At 43.5% G+C, this 17,774-nt stretch overlaps 1 protein-coding gene across 1 annotated transcript in view; it reads right to left on the bottom strand.

Annotated features, from left to right (window-relative positions):
* The window catches only part of C5H14orf132 (chromosome 5 C14orf132 homolog), a 36,135-nt gene extending 22,304 nt beyond the window's left edge, over positions 1–13,831 (bottom strand). Inside the window, exon 1 of the mRNA XM_086748304.1 lies at positions 13,642–13,831. Within this exon, the coding sequence (XP_086604430.1) occupies positions 13,642–13,668 (27 nt within the window). The 5' untranslated portion in view covers positions 13,669–13,831. The remainder of the gene's footprint in view (positions 1–13,641) is intronic.
* Positions 13,832–17,774: the final 3,943 nt, after the last annotated feature.

The raw sequence follows: 17,774 nt of genomic DNA on the forward strand, positions 1-17,774 counted from the left end.
CTATTTAGAAAAACAGGAGAAAAAATGTAAGTGGGAGAAAAAAAAAAAGCCCATACATGCAGACAGCTACATTTTGAAAGCTACAATCCGGTGCCTCCAGGGAAATGCACAGCTCTGCTACTGATGAACCAGTAGGAACTACATCAGGAGGTACCACATCCATCTACAGGATCCTACATAGGATGATGCATTTAAGATACTGAATCAACACATCCCTTAGCAGTTCTAAGAGACAAGTGCCCAACTTATTTGGTACTAGTTGAGGAGGTGGGCAGGAAAGGAACAGTACCATCACACAGAGCCATGGCAAAGGAGGGTCAAATGGTGGCAGAGATACAGGAGCACTGCCATATGGTGTTATCACTCAGGAATTAGGTGCAAGGCTGCATCAACATGTTAAGGAAAAGTGGCAGCAGCAGAGATGAAGCCTCCCAAAATGAGAGGAAACAAAGAAGTGTAAGATGTTTCACTGCAGCTCTAAGGTCACATCCCTGACAATGCTGTCCATGTTGAGTTTATAAGTACATGAAAACACGCTGTTTCCCACATACTTCAGAAGCGGACCTATAGGTGACATCCTAAGGGACCAGTAAGTCCCAGTGAGGACAAACGACTGCAGGTCAGCCTGATCACAAAAGCCATTTGAGCAGCCACTGTACTGGAGTACATCTCCAAGAGGCAGCTGCTAAGCGGCAATTACCAATGATCAGACCGTGTAACCAATCTGCTATGCTCAAGGGATGATTGCTCTCATCTCCCAGCCAAAAATACAGCTCCTGCCATGAGATGCTTGTTCTGTGCGGTCCCCTCCGTAGCTGTGAGGAGGAGGAAAGCAGAGACAGAAGGAAAACCAGAGCACAAATCCACGTCCCCAAATACTGTGTCTATGTGGGTTATTAGGGGTTTGCTCTCCTTCTGTTTATCTGGGATTGTCCCACTTCAGCCCCAAAAAACAGACAACAGATTTCAATCCTGTCAACTTTCCCAACTTACTGCTTTGTTTACAAATGGTCTACTGTCAGCCATTGTTTGACTTTATTAAAGATTTACTGACTAAATACAACCACTTTCATCCCTGCATTTCTGGGGATGCAATGCTGGAAAATATGAACTTGAGCATTTGTTTCTTGGCTATCAAAGAGAAAATGTTTATATTTTCAATTTTTTCCCCCTCATTGTTTTCAAATGAAACAGGAAAGTAATCTCTGATTGTTATTTCTTTATACATTTGCTCAACTATGAATGTACTCAGCCTTTTTTTACAGTAAATATCACTTGTCTACATGCAAGATAATTACCACTGCAGAGTTGGTAATAAAATCAGGGAATAAAATGGCAGTAGTGGACAAGAATCAGTATGTTCTCACGTTTGGAGAGCCACATCCCATCTTGGTACAACTTAACTGAGAGGAGAAACGTACTTTCACTGGGTACAGATGTGGCTTTTACCTTAACTCTTATATTAAATTAACAGAAACGTAGGGAAACTCTTAGCTCAAGCACTAGATGGAAATTGCACAGAAAGCGCTGATAGAGCTTTTACTTGTGCCTTGGTGTTTTTCAAGTGACTGATTTTAAAAATAAACTGCCAACCATGCAACTGCATGAATACCGTGTTTGTTTATTCTCACATCAGTGACTGAGAAGCTGTAAATAGGTGTGACAGCTGCAGCATCTCCTCTGTTGTCACTGCTCTGCTCCTCCTGCCGGACAGGCGGTGAATGGGATGGCTACTAGGACTGACAGGAGCATAGTATGATCCTCAGGCAAAGAGTCAGACACGAGCTGTATTACTATTAAACCGATGCTGAGGTTCCTGTCAAAATCAGCACTCAGATAGATGCTGCTTATTTTGGGGGAAGAGCACGCCCCGTTCTGTCAGCTGGTCAAGCTTTAATGAATTGCTGCAGAGTTTGACAGTCCCAGTTTTTCAAACTTCAGTAAGATCACCTGCTAGATTCACTTTGAAGGAAATGACACCATAGTTAAAAAAAAACCAAAATCAAAACAACAAACCCTCGGAGCTTGATAGTCATGAATCCAGTACTGAAAAGCAAGGTGGTAAGCTTAAAGCTGTAACTTCATCAACATCCAGAAGAACTCAAGGGATGCTCTGAGCATTACCGGCTGGGCCACCTGACTGCACACACATGACATAAGAAGGATTTGCTGCTTTGCCTCTGCCACCTACGACTAGTTTAGTCTTCCCCACTGAGGAAGTGCCAAACCAGATATCAATTCTCCCTAAGACACTTATCTCGTCTGTGGCATCACAGGGAAGTCCTGCCTACCCCTCTATATCCTTTACTTGCAGGTGAAATTTCACATTCTTCATAAGAAGTTTTGAAGTATATGAAAATGAAATTCACATTAAAAGTTGAACGAAGTAAGTGGTAAGTCACTGCAGCAGTAGGACTGTAGCAGTTGGACATCAAGTCCCAAATACAGCAGTAGCCTGGAGCCACCCGTAGATGACAGACAGCTGTACTGCCTTTGGTTGCCACCCCAAGTGTGCATGTCCATCCTGGCCCAGCCCGGGCACACAGAAGCTTGCAGTTACAGCCCTTCTCCTCCCTGGTCATGCCATGGTCCTGCAGGACAGAGTGCAGGTATCACAGATGATCACAGTGTTTGGGTGCAAGGTCTCAGACACGTCTCACCAAAATTGACAGTATATACCCGACCACTGCTTATACTGTAGGGTTTCAGAGATCTCTAGAATAGGTATGGAGATGCACCCATACCCTAAATGTTACATATTTCTGTAAGAAAACATATCATGGATCTGGTGGAGTCCAGGTGAATTACCCTCTAAGCCTATGTGCTACACAAGGTATGAAATAATTGTTTTTTAATTGAAAAAGCTAACACTAAAAAATTGTTGAATCTGTTTCTATCAATGAAATTATACTCTTGCGTAGGTAAGGCTAAACTTACAGCATAAAAGTGTGTGATTAGTTTTCTAAGGACAAAGATCAGGTGGCAAGACAAGAACAACTTTCATTTCAGAAGAGACTCTCCTAATTCCATTTATTCTCCTCTATAATTGAATTTAAGATTTTTAGTAATGTTATCTTTGCCATTTCCAAAGCCAACAGCTTTAGAAATAATGAGCCGGCTCCCGGGAGCTGGCCAGCATTCTCTACATCAATTCAAGTCATACCATGGCTGCATGCTCAAGGAAGACATCAGAGTTTGGCCCAAACTACCTTTGCTAGCTGTCTTCCATTTCTCTTCCCTTCTTCAGCATTCCGTGTGGCATATGCTGGTACCCGAAGGCTTTGAGAACAGCAAGGGGTTGCTACCGTGGCAGCCTAGACAGCAGCTTACATCAACATGTCGTCTTCTGCCTTCTCCATGCCTCTTCCATCGGTTATGTACCCTGCAGACCCAAGGTCAGGAGACAAATGTTTTCGAGGCAGGATTGTTTATTTAGTCATCCAAATGCTCATCTTTAAAGCCCTGTTAAGGATATTAAGAACACTAAAGTGACAAGCAAGAGATGCACCATGGAAACTGTTTATGCTGAAAATTACAGCTGGCTGTGTAAAGAAGGTTACCTGTGAAAGTATAAAGCACAGTTGTAAGAGAAGTCAGAAAGTGCATACCTCTTCTCACACTTCATAAATTTACAGGAGAAATGAGTTGCAAAACTACCTTGGAGAACAAGGGAGAGAGAGAACAGCAATTAAATTTCTTCTGCTTCTGTTTCATGTCCGTGAGAAATGCCAGAGAATGCACCAGGAGAATAAAACATCTGCCACCCTGACAACAAATCAGTGCAGGATTTCACCGCCTTGCCCATCTGCACAGTTTTACAGCATGCTCAATCAGATGGCTCAGAGACCAACGCAGAATCAACCATTTCACAGCCTGGATCCTATTACAGAACAATCTTTTGCCACACCTTAACGTTAATAACCACATATTCAACAAAGTTTTCCTCCAGATTTGGGGGGGGGGGGGGGGGAAGATATTATAGGACAGACAAAGAGAGAGGAGTGTTTGTGAATACATTTTCAATATTTTTCTCCCAGATGACTGCCGGGCTCAGCATCTAGAGAAGAGAACTCAGAACTTTTCAAGTTGAGGCTGTAAGCTGCTCTGCTCCAGCGGGAGAGCAACCACAACACAAAACAGTGCAGAAGGGGTTACATTTCTACTCCCAGGGGTTTAGATTCTACATCTATCGTGACTCACTCTTTTTACACACCTTCAGTGACTGTAATGTTTTAGTCTGATGCTTTGTTCCACTTTCATCTCCTGTCCCTAACAGAAGAAACATTTACTCTTTGGCTCCCATCTTTCAGATCTAGGCTTAAATCTTTGGGGATTTGGACTTGAGCTGGTGCAGCTATAGCATCTGAAATAATTTACAAAATGTAAGGATGAAAGATAGGAGAGACATAGAAAGAAGACACCCAAAAAAGACAGCAGACTTGAGTTGTATGCATGTATAAAATGTTCTCTTTCCAAGAGAAAAGGTGGAAGAAAATCTCTGAGAAGAGTCCAGAAAACCTTACACAGAGACAGAGAGAGGAAAGGAGCAACCTAATTTATTCATCTCACTTTTAAAGAAAAGGTACTACAATACCTCAAAATGCTTTGCCATTTATTGCAGATTATCAAGGCACTTAATTAAGCTTCATTTAAACAGAGGTGTAGTTCAGAGGATTACTCACACACTTTAAGCATACACTTAATTGGCAGCTGAGAGAATTTAAGTATGATCAGCTGCTCCAAGTCATTGGGTTCAGCTGCACTCTCAGAAATCCTTTAAAAGTTTGCATTTTAGCACGTTTACTTCCTCACTAGTTCGGTTGTTACTTTTTCTCTCTGAATATACATGTCAGTACCTGCATACATCAGCCAAAGAGACACGGCTGTTTTTTCTACTTCCATGCAGCAACTCTGTGGGGCTAGTAGCTTTTGTTAGTATCAGAACCCAGCGCATCTCAAGGCTCAGCACATTTCCTACATTTTGCAAATGCTCATCCAGCTGCTTTCGTAGGAAAAAAAAAAAGCCACAGTGGAAGTCAATGGAAGTTTGGTTTTGTTTTAGCCATGCATGGCTCATTCCTAGACTGCTCCCCCTTTCCTAGCATTTGAAAGGATTACAAGCAAAACTACAACAAACAGAACCAGCTGAGGCTAAAAGCTTTTTTAAAATTATTTTTTTAAAACATTTCCAAACTGAAGAACATCTCTTCACAAAACAAAAAAAATGACTGTATCCAACAGCCTTCTGCAAAGAGGCTTTGAGCTTTCTGAAGCGACTGTAACATTAATGTTTTCTAATTAGCAGCTGCTTAGCAGATTTTGGTTCTGGCAGCTATAAGGAGTGTAGAATTCAGCTTTCAGAACAGAAACACTAAAGATTCAGCCTAAGAGTACGTATAATTTCAAACAGCCAGTGCTGTGAGACAGACCTGAAAGCATCGTGTGGGTGTGCGAACCAGCGAAAGAAAGGGTGGGTGGTGACTACTGCTAACAGCATCAGTTCTGGCTGCCATGTACACGCCGCATGGTCATATTTGCAGGGGGAGATCTTCCACCTCATGTTGCCTCTGCTCCCCAAAATCCTTCCAGAGCTGCAGAACATACATTCAATAAGTGTTCAGTGCTGCTGGTCTTGACGTCGCAGGTGGACGTGGGTTTTTCTCCTATTCAGTGCTCAATGTAGGGACAGGTATTGTTCAGTGCAGCACCAGAAGGAACAGAAGAGCACAGCCTTGACACTCAGCACCTTCAAAATAGACTTCAAAATAGATGGCAAGGACTTCACACAATTCATTCTGACCCTTTTTGTACCCAAGTGCTAAGAACTTGCATATGCAGAATGTCAAGATTATGTTTGCCAAAGGCTTCCACTGCATTTATCCTGCTGCTACTCCATGAAAATGGAGCAACTCCTTACATATCCATTGGCATGAGAAGTAGACCAAGCCACCAATGGGTGACACAACTGTCATCCTTTTAAAACCAATTTTCAAGGACATTCCTTTCACACTTGCTTAAAACAATAACAGCGAGCCATCACTATTTCAAAATCATCTACCTTTAAAATCCCACCTTTAAAATCATCATCCCTGTAAACAGTGGAAGGGGTTAACACTAATTCCGTTCAGGATATGACACTCATCAAACCAGCAGCCTGCCGAAACAACAGACAGAGAACTCCAGCAGACCTCACTGGCTTAGGCAGACAATGCAGTTCACGACAGAAAATACCTTCAAGGGAAGTAAGTCCCAGCAGACAGACATAGCAAGCTAACAGAGCTGGTCACTGCTGAATTTACTTGGCTTGCTGTTCTAATTTCTGCTTTCCACATCACTGCTCTAATGTTTTCTTTGATCAATGATTTAATTTGATGGTGTACCAATGGTCACCAAAGAATCACGCTGCTTTACTAAATCCCATGCAACCCTTGAAATCATTTGGAATTTTTTTGGCTTTTGCTCAGTATGAGAATAAGGTTAGGAAGGTGGTGAAACTAGCTTCCTAATGGCCAGCATCCATCCATTCCAACAAAAGTTACAACAGAACCTCCACCTCCATGTTTGCAGCTCATCAAAGAATTGAGAAATTCAGTGTAGATCAGCCAAAACCAAACTTAAAAAAAAATAAATCTATAACAAGTCTAGATTTTCTATTCTATGGATTCTAAGGACCCAATACCACTGGGTTACCCAGTTGCTACCGAGAAACTCCGCTCTCATCAAGTCTGCCAAGAGCGTTACTGCCCAGTATACGACAGAGTTGGGCTCTTGCTGCTAAAGAAATACCAGGCATCTAAACAAGCAAGATGTTTGGCATGAATATAGTGCTGCTTCAGTCTTCGTTCCTCTTACCTGTCATCTGTTGCTACTTTCTGTGTACAAAAGGACTCCAGCTGTTGCTGTGTTGTGTGAAAGGCTCCTGCTTTATCTTTCTAAAGCATGTGAATGTGTCCATTTGCAGTCATCTTACAACCTCCTTTCCACATTCATCAAAGATGGAAATACATGAGTTCTGCTCCCTTTGTGAAGTCTTTAGCTTGTATCTGCTGAAAATCATGTAAATGATGTAAAAAAAAATTTTAAAAAGCACTTCACAGAATTAGTCTCACATTTAATTGGCACATGAAACACAAAGAAATTATTTCCAGTATCTCCTAGCCCTCCCTGTGCAAGGGTGCACATAACTAGACTGCACAAATACAGGCATCATATGAGCCACACCCTAGTCTTCCTTCCCTACCACCTCCCTCCCACCACATTCTCCTCTTCTAACGTTCAGCAGCTCCAATGAGAAATTGGTCATGCTGTTAACTGATGGAAATACAGTCACTCCAAAACACATAGTCTCAGCCTTCCCTAATAATATGACCAATAGTAGGTTTCCTTTTGCTCTTCCAGGAGGTTTTCCTCTGAATTGCAAAGCATTCTCACCCCACCTGTGCCAGGCTGTGAGATATTTCATTTTAAGCAAATGGACAGCCCTGCTGAGGTGACTGGAACAATATACACGTGCTCCAAGTGCAGTAAGCGCGTAAGTGTTCTGCTGGATTGGAATCACTGCTTTTAGCATCTTTGACAGCAATTACTAGCACACTCCTGGAACAAGAGCCTCCTCCAAAGTGCAGTATCAACACTTTAAAAAACCAGTATGCCCAAATCTCCTCAGAATTTTCAAAAGCTTTGTTGGCACAGAAATTTCTGCTATACAAGACTTGGAAAATGCAGTCTGCACTGCTGCTGCAGTGATAAGAAAGATCTAGGGATTCCTCATCTCCCTCCCCGCAATAAAAATCTTGTACCAAGCAGCTAGCAGAAAGACTTCTCCAGAAAATGATTCTCACGTCAACAGTCCTGAATGAGGAAACCACCGATTTCTGCACCCAGAACAGGATTTCTGCAACATCTGGATTACGCAGCTGGTCCATGTGGCTGTGCCATACCGCAGCGAGGCATCAGAACCTAACCTTGTACTCTGAGCATCTGAGACATCCTCAGTTAAACTCAGATCTGCTCTTTCAGGTTCCTGATGCTTTGATTCTACTTATTACAGGTCCAGACATTCTGAAGGAAGCAAAGGATGCCAGAGAAAATTACTTTAACCTGTGGAAGAAAGCAGAGCTGGTAGAGCACTTGTCAGTGCCCTGTTACGCTGTACGTAAGTGAGCACTGAACTGGTCATGAAAAAGAATGCCTACATCCTCCTAGCCAACATTAATAATGCTTGATGCTATGGATCAAAGAGGTTTTGTCTCAGGTCCTAGATTATAATCAAGGCAGCTTTTGACAAGGAGAGGTTCACACATCGTTAAATCCCGATTATCCATGTGGTTTGGCTTAGAGCTTATTTTTTGGTACTCACACTTTTAAAAGAAAAAAGTAAGATACATCAGCCCTAAGCTGACACTAGCAATGTCAAAGCTTCCAAATGACCACCCCATTCAGCATTATCACATATAGATTCTCCAAGTACAAGCGTGACCGAAAAGTGGGTCCCTCTCTGGAGGCAGGCAATGCATTCAGCTTTCTCAGCACATATATGTGCACACAGGCATACACACAAGCTCACACTGAGCACGTAGCCTGGATCCTGTTTTGAGCTGGTGGGAATAACCTACCAAAACTGCAAATCTAAACCCTCTTGGTTTAATACCGTCAGATTACCTTGCTGTAGAAAGAGCACAGAGCTAATAAAAGCTTTGAAAACCCCTCTTGACCCCTGAGACGGAGAATATATAAAGAAAAAGTGGGAAAACAGATGCAGGATTATGCTACACTCTGTTTCCTCTGTGCTGATACAGCAGAGCACAGCCGATGCTAATTGTGCATCCTCTAGCATCCAGAAATTTCATTAGAAAGGAAGTAAAGGATACTGCACCTATGTCTGGGATTTTCAGGCTACTGGGTGTCCCAGCACACCCTCTACACACATGCCACTTCTGCAGCATAGACATAGCCAGTCCACACCTTTTGGGAAATACGAGTATTAAGTCAAACATGTCCTAAACAAACTCAGTTTCCTCTGCATATTCCAGTGCTTTCCAGAAGCTCCACAGCTCATAATAATATATGTTTAATGTGGAGGCATGGCCTTGGACTTCTTATACTGGCAAGGTTATAGGTAGCTACAGGTTTTCTTCAAGGTACACCAAGGACCACTGCCCTGTTTTGAGGAAAGAGAACTAAACCTCTGCCAACACAACAAAAGGCTCAAACTGACTTGAATGATCACTGACCAGACTTCAAATCCTAGAAGAGCAATACAGAACACAAACCCAATGAAATTTAACTTATTTTTATTATTTAAATAGTTTTGCTTTCCATACTAAACTTGTTCATTTGCTCCTCTAGCTCCTGGAGTATGCCATGGGTTCCATTTTAAAATAAAATCCTCAACACTACAAGATAAATTAAAGATTACAAAAATACAGCTTTTAGTCATAGAAACCAAGCACAAATAATTCAACTTATTGTATTTCAAATCCTCAGAAGTTGCTTACAAAGATATTTTGAACATGGAGAATCAACAGATATGCAAACAATACGAGATCGAGACAAAAAAAAAATCCACAGAAATTACCGTGCTCCAAAGGATCTCACCAGCATTTCCCTGTTCTGTATGTAAAAGAAGAAAAGATTCTTTATCTGACAATTAAAATAATATTTTTATCATATGGAGATATACCTGATCATAGCAATACTGCAAGTTAAATAAATTCATTCCTCATTTTTAATATGAAACAAAAATTACAGAAATCACTTAAGGGAAAGTTAAATTGCAAACATAAATCTTGAAAAACACATAACTGGCACTATGACTGCAGGTGCTATTCAGCTCATATCGATCTGTATCATATTGAAGACTATGACATCATTTTTTTTTTCTCTAGCTTCCCAATTTTTCCCCACTATGCGCCTCTATTTTTTCAAGTTGAACACATGTTTCAAGCCTGCTCCCATTAACCCAGATGCAATCTTCATGATTACAGTTTTTTTTCCACCAGAAATGCTTTAGCTGGTTGTTAAATGGATATTAATTTTAGCCTGTCAGAAGTGGGGAGGTGGACAGCTCATCACTGGCAAACCCCTGACCCCTGCTGAAAAGCTCAGAGAGGTCTTAGCCTGGACCCAAGCACACAGCACCCTGCAAAACCAGGCTTTTATACTGGAAGTGAAAGTCTCTACCTATAAGAAGAGGCTATTTCTGAGGTTACCTAGACTACAAGAGCACTCTGAAATCCCTGAACAACACACAGAAATGAGCCAGTCACACAGCTCTGCAGTGGCTGAACATCTCTGGCATAGCATCTTGAGGTGCACAGGATTACTTTAATTAAAATCTGGAAATGAAAAAAAAAAAAAAAGTACTGGCTAATAGGCTTTGACCAGGTGAAAGTCATGCTTATTAGCACAACTGACCTTAATGGAAATCAATTAGAGCACCTGCAGAACAGAGGACACTCAAGCCAGCACAACCGACTACTGACGAACGATGCAAAAAGGCTTATTTTAACAATGGATTTAATTGTTGCAGCCAAAAGCTGTTCTTCGTGACAGAGCCAATAAATGTACTAACACTTGAGAGGTTCAGATGTGGTTGTTTGAGCTGGGCAGCCAAACCCTCATGCTGTATCTACACTGCACAGATTTGTTAGCATTACGACCTGACAATCTCCTGTTCCACAACAACAGTTTTTATCATCAAAACGTTATCCTTTCTACAGCATCAAATATATCACTGGGGGGGGCATTTAATTTATCTTTCTTCTGGCACATGAAACGGTTTCAGGGCCTCCAAGGCACAAACTGTCTCACAGACATCTTAAAAAGGGAGGGGAGGTGCTGAAGATGAAAGCTGTGCCCTATTTGTATAGCTCTGTATACTCAGTGTTTCTAGAAAGCAGGTTTCCTTGTATCCAGGGGTCTGAAGAGGTAAACACAGCAATAGAGTTAACCAGATTTACAAACTCTGAACAACTGAACTTTTTAACAAATGCACCAAAACTTTACTCAAAAGACACTGTTAACTGTTGCATTACCTCGCCTAACACTGTCACCCTGCACGCTTTAGAGAAGGCCAGATTTTAAGCTTCTGTCACACACCACAGTATCACCGAGGCTGAAAGTATGAACCTAACTTACACGCACCTTCTGTCTCCGTGCGTATATCAGCGGGGCTCTAAGGTAGAGGTCACTTATGGTGTCTCACAAGACACCTAGCAAAGCCAACTTGGGTCCGTGATGAGCAGTGCAAAGGTGTGATAACAGTAATGCACAAAAGCCACTTACAGGAACATAAATAGTCTATAGTATCCTGTAGACATTAAACTAACTCAAGAGGTAACCATCACTTTTACACCATTAAGTATGTCAGTTTAGGCATTTCCTATTTTGGTATAAAGCACTGATGCAGCTGGCATTCACCAGGTAAAATGCAAGACCTATTGTATGTGACAAGGATGTTAATGAGAGTGGTAGCAGAGCATCTTTAAAAATGGTTAGGAGCAGGGAGTGCAGGTCAATAATTCTCTTCTGTTCTCACATATCCCTTGTTAAAAGTCATAGAAATGGACCACATCACCAGAGATGTCGCAGAGACTATTAAAAAAAAAAGATGAAAAGATACAGCAGGGAAAAGAAAGTTGTAGAAAAGCAGTACCTAAATTAGAGGCGTGACACTCTGGGGATTAAATGCCACTCTGGTGAAACCCAAAAGGGCTGTGGACACCATCCAAAGGTCTTCGGGGCAGAAATAGCTCCCAGGTATCCCATCCTTTCTTCCCAAGGTGCACTGGGCCACAGGAAGGATTGTGTGTAATCGCACAGTCTTCTTGCAGCTTGTCCCCATCCCCATGCTGCTGGGGGTTCTCCAGAGAAGGATGGGGGAAACCCGACAAAGACTTGTACCTCTTCTGCCTCAGGGAAAGCAGATCTGTACCTGTGTCAGGGAGGGCGAATCTCACTTCATAGACAGCCTTCCCTGCTGTGGGGTTTTAACAGAAATACTTTTCTTCCTTAAAAAGATGTCACCAAGGAAAGGCAGCTCACCAAAATAACATTGAAAACAATTATCCTTTGTCACTTGTTGTAACAAAGGAGAATAATTAACCAACCCCAAAGGATCAGGAAGAAATGCACATAATTCACTGTAAATTGTTGCATTAGTAACCTCAGTAAGTATAAGACATATTTGTACAGGGAACTTTTCTGAGAGGACTAAAGCACACAGCTTTGTGATTCCTCAAATGCAGAGAATTAGGATTGAAGATATGTGGGATATGGGATGGCAAGAATAAGGGAGAGTGTAGAAAGGGAAAGAGTGGCACTGGTCCCAGCTTTGGCACAGACCACTCCGATTACTGGTAAAACCTGCTGCTGTGCTGCACCTCTGCTTCAATGCAACAGGGACACGAAACCTTCCCCACTTCAACTCAGCACTTAGGGAACAAAAGATGGACACGGAGCTCACAGATTGTGCTGAGAAGGACCACGGGGAAATTATTTGTCACATACAGATTTCCTTTGAGTACTCCAGTTCCAAGGAAGACCTCAACTTGGCAGAAATGATGCTTTTCTCCTGCTCATTGTGGCTTTCCTTAAAACAGTATTATTCTCAGAAATACGCCCAAATGGAAGAGATTCTTGGACAGCCCACTGCTACCTTCAGAAAGGCACAGCCTGACACCCTCTCAGAAGCAGACTTTAGGAAGGGAACAGGAGAAAATAGCCACTGCATTAACGAAACAGAACAACGCAGCAAGAACTGGATTTGGTTTCCGCCAACCACCTCCAGCCGAAGTCAGCGCTCAGGCAGCAACAGTGCGGAAAGGCCTCCCTGGCCCCTGCTCCACCTCTGAATAGTGGGTGACATTTTTGGCAAAAGCTCAAACCTGGATCCAAATAATTATTGTAAAAAAACCCCACCATTATGTACATCCAGTTAGATATCTGCATGAGTAGAAGAAATTACCCTGGAAAAACATGAAATGGCTGTTCAGTGTGTGTGTCTTTTTCTGAAGCAGAGCACTGTTTGTTTGTTTGAAAACGTAATTCACCTCGATTCACCAAGATGGTTTTTGGCTTTGGGTGGCTTACAGCCATTACACACTTCTCAGTGCGTTAAGCATCCGTGCATTGAACACCAATAATCACGACCATGCCTCGAGCCGAAACCCAGAACTTGGCTGCAATTTAAACGATTTGTTCACGCAAACAGAAGAGCGTTTCTCCACATGCCAAGCTAGATTCTGTGCGCGAAGACAGCAACTCATAAAAACACAGATGCACGCACACAGGCAGCACGGGAGGGAGGAAAGGAACCGAAAAATCGGATCTCCGGTGCCCGCTCGCAGCCTCCCTCCGAAGGCAGGGCCGCCGCCGCCGCCCCGCCCCAGCCCGAGGCCGCTGGAACCGGCCCGGCCCGGCCCCGCGGGGCGCGGCGCGAACAGGTGCTGTGCCCGCCGACTTCTCGCGCCGCGCCTCCGATTCCCCCCTCCTCTCCTTTTTTTTTTTTTTTGGTTTTTTTTTTCTTATTTTCCCCTCTATTTTCTTTCCCCCTCCTCCCCTCCCCACGCCGCAACTTCGGAGCGGAGAGGCAAACGCGAGGCGCGCCCCGTCCCGCCCCGTCCCGGCTCCGCGCCCCACCTGTGCGGCCATGAAGGAGAGGTCCATGGTGCTGCCGCTGGAGCTGCCGCTGGAGCTGGCGGAGGTGCTGGGGCTGCCGCTGCCGCCGCTGCTGCTGCCGGGGGCGGGCGGGGCGCGGGGGCGCGGGGCGGGCGCCGCCTCCCCCAGCAGCGGCGGGCGCGGCCGCGGCAGCGGGACCGAGACCGGTAGCAGTTCCAGCTCCGGCGGCTCTCGGCGCGGCCCGGCCCGGCACGGGGGGCGGTTCCGCCAGGGGGCGGCGGCGGCGGGGAAGCGGGCCCCGCGCCCGACTGGGCCCGGGTCCGCCCCCGCGGCGGGGGGAGGCCGAGGGGACGAGGAGCACCGCCGGCCGCGGGCAGCGACCGCCTCGCCCAGCCCCGCAGCGCCGATGGGCTGTCTTCTCCCTGCCGCCGGCCCGGCGTCGGTCTGCCTGCCGGCCGGCATCGCCTTCAGGGGCCGGAGCGGCCTGGGGTCAGCGTCGGAGCGGGGCCAGCCTGGGCTGAAGCAGCGCTCTCCGGTTCTCTGAGGCAAACGGGGGCTGCAGCGTGGCGGAAGAGCGCTGCGGCCCCGGTTTTGTGTCGGTGACACTGGCGACAGGCGAGCCCGGGTGTTCGGGCAGAGCCGGGTCGGGGTAGCGGCGGCGGGAGGGTCGTGCAGCCCCGGGTTGGGCCGTGCAGGTCGGGAGCTGCCGACGGGCCAGTGCCGAAGAGCAAAGGGTTGCAGTACTGAACACACCGAGGAGCGGGTGTAGCTCAGCTTTCCCTGCATTTGCAGAGACTTTGTGCCATACAAACCCTCCGAGATGCCTACCCGGCTGCTACACGCTTGCTCTTCTGGCCCAGCATGCGAGTCCATCAGCATTTTTTTAAAAACTCAGCCAGCTCCTTCTCCCACCACAGCTGAAAAGAACTTCCAACAGTTTACACTCACACCTTTCCATGGCTGAGCTGTTACAACTCTATTTGTAACTTCCTTGTTCCCACAATTTACCAGTCAACAGTAACTGTGTTGTGCCTTTTCTTATGCTCTTCTTTGTATCTCATAGATACTGTTATCACTTTGCATGAAAATCCAGTGAATCTATGTATTGGGTGGCACTGAAAAACCTTTGACACCAACTAGAAAAGCAGGATAATAAACATGCAAGTTCTTATGTGTTTGTTTTTTTTTTTGGTTCTGTGATTTTTGTCACCCTTCTGCCATGTACCTGTTGGTTTCATGTCTGAGGCTGAACTATTTGGCCGTGTTTTTATTGCTTCAGCCTATTGCAGTGGCCTGAACCAGGGCTGGTGGGAATACGAGTGTATGCCAGTAGCTGAAATACCTGGTGCTCTGGGGTTTTAAACTCTGGAAGAAAAAAAAAATAGTAGGTACTTCAGCTTATGTACCGTGAACTATATGCTGTTTTGTCACCATAATGTTGCACTGTTGCAGCAGGTGGTGGTGAAAAGAAAACCAATTGTTTTAAATCAATCCTTTACTTGAATTGGTGTGCCTGCCAAAAATGCTTTTATGTCGAGTGGCCATTAAATAAAACAAGTAAAATCCAGAAGAGACGGTGTCATTTTAAGATTTTTAAATTCAATTGTGTAAATAATGGAATTGTCTCTTCGTGGATTCTCTCCAAAGTTTTGAAAGGGTCTTGATGTGTGTGTCAGAAGCCATAAAGTAACTTCAAAGCAGTGTTAATCTTTTATCATCCAGATAAATTTTAGATGCACTGAGTAGACATCTCTGCAGGGTGAATGTAGCCCGGCCAGTCGCTGCATCTGCGGCAACAGCTATAGAAAGGATCATTTGATTAGAATAGGAAAATAATTAAAGCTTTGAAACAACACTGACTTCCATACTTGTTTAGTTCTATGAAGTGTGAGAACTGTAGAGAAAAAGAGCTGAAAAAGATCTCAGGAAATAATCTAGACCACACACCTGCTTAAAATACAACCAGTTACTCCTGTGGCCCTCATATCAGAGGTTTTACCTTTACCCTCTTACTCTTCCTGAAAGTGTCCGATGGGGAAAGTTTCGTTCCCTGCCAGGCAATTCCACTGGCTGTTTCCTAAGGCTTTGTCCACCAGGAACATGGAGAAGAGATTGTTTTCCTTGGGACAACCACTTGCCTTCTGAGGACTGCTCTTGGACACTGTGTTTGTCTTTATTCCAGTGTCTTGTCCATCCCCTGAAAAGGCTCAAGGAGCATTGCTAATGGTAATAAGATTGTTCAGTCAGGTTTCCAAGTATTTTACTGTGATGTTCAACAAGCTCAGCCAGCTGATGGTTTACAAGCGGTTCCTGACTGAGATCTTTCTCACAGGTAACGATACAAGACACTTGCTCATAGTTGACCTTTTAGAGAGCAATGGCGCATCATCACTTTGGCTTTCTTGCCATCAAATTTCATTAATTTTGCCTTTCCACTGAGAAACAGAGCAAAACTTTTATTAGGCTGTTCATACATTTCTGTGAAGTTTTCTTTTTAACTCAAACATTGATTTCCTCCTATTTGTCTCATGTAGTTGCTCACTTCAGGAATACCCTGGAGACCAATTATTTGGGAAAAATAAATGTAAACTGCTAAAGTTTCAAATTCTTTGTTTCCACACAAACTTCTGGAACAACTCTTTCTCTGTAAAAAAAAAAATTGATTTAGCAGAAGCATTGTTCAATACAGGGAACAGTGAACTCAGACACTTTCAGTTCCTATGACACAAAAATACATAGCTTAGTTCCATCTTTGTTTATGAGGTTTGAGTAATGTGGAAAATTGCTGTCTGTTGTCTGCGTGTATAAATTCCTATTAGTTTAGAGAAAGGGGCCTTCATTACATGCAGTGCTAGTGGAAAGTTGTACTCATCATTATATTTTGCAGATTATAACAGTTAAGCATTCTGAAAGTTTGTTTTAAGGGGCAGACAGTAGGGAAATAATGGATGAAAGGACTATTGCATATGCCAGCTGTCCTGCCTGCATCATCTAACCAAGAGCACCCATACAGTCCAATACTAGATTCCTTTAGATGCCTCTAAACATTACTTCCCATTCTTGAGTTCATCTGGGAATTTGGCTAAGTTATCTTGGGGGATAGTGCCAGTCAAAAACAGTCTTTATATAAATACTTGTAGAGAAATTACCCCTTTACCTTGAGAAAGAAATACCTGGTAGAGCTTTGTAATCTGCTTCCCTACTTGGAGGAGCGTTAGGTTCATTGGAACAGCATTTCTATTTGCAAAAATCATCCAAATCATTATCAAATTTTATTCTAGAATTAATTTTTTAATCACCAAAATTATTAATCACAACAATGACCTCAATCTCCAAGCTATTAATTTACTATTTGTATTTCTTAAGCTTGACAAAGAAAAAAAAAATCACTCTTCAGTGATTTCTCTCTAGTTCACTGCCTTGTTTGTGGAACAGCATGGTTTTGTACTGTTTAAGCTGCCAAAAATTTATGAGAAAAACCAAATTATTTGTGCTCCAAGCTTTTATTACAGTACCACAAAATAAAAAGTTTTGCTTCTCTCTCTTCCCCCACAATACAATTTGGATGTAAATTGTTTTATAAAAGCTCTGTAAGTTCTTCTGTAAAACAAGTATTTTAGACCTGCTTCTGTCTTCCAGTGATGATGATGCAGAGTTTGAATTGAGATCTAGTAGCTGTCTTGCCAGCCTTATGGTATGGCTTTCTCATCAAGAATATCTAGACCACTTAAAAAGATTATGTCATGATTTGCTATTGCTATGGACAGACATTGTAGCATCCAGCTAAAACTGCAAACACGGTTGTATAACGTTATTCTTAAAAATAAGCTATGATAGCCTAAGATGCTCTTTAATTAGCTTTAAAGCTGTTGCTAAAAAGACCACATTTTTCAGTACAGTGGAACACAACTCAATTAGAGAATAGTTTGGTTTGTCAGTTTTCCTGGGGCATAGTAGGAAATCCTTTGTTGCACTGCATGTGTGCATACGCTCTGCCTTTGCTTCACAAAACAAACCTAACAAAACATGACAATTGAGTCTTGCTGCCGAAAAGGATTTTAAATGGGCTTGTATGTGTACAGCCCTGTTTACCATATGTTGTATTTAGATACCTTAGGCAATACAGTACCGATTTTTAGCTTCGCATCCCTGGT

Source organism: Chlamydotis macqueenii, chromosome 5 (genome assembly GCF_036417535.1).
Source record: "Chlamydotis macqueenii isolate bChlMac1 chromosome 5, bChlMac1.mat, whole genome shotgun sequence".
Lineage (NCBI taxonomy): Eukaryota > Metazoa > Chordata > Aves > Otidiformes > Otididae > Chlamydotis > Chlamydotis macqueenii.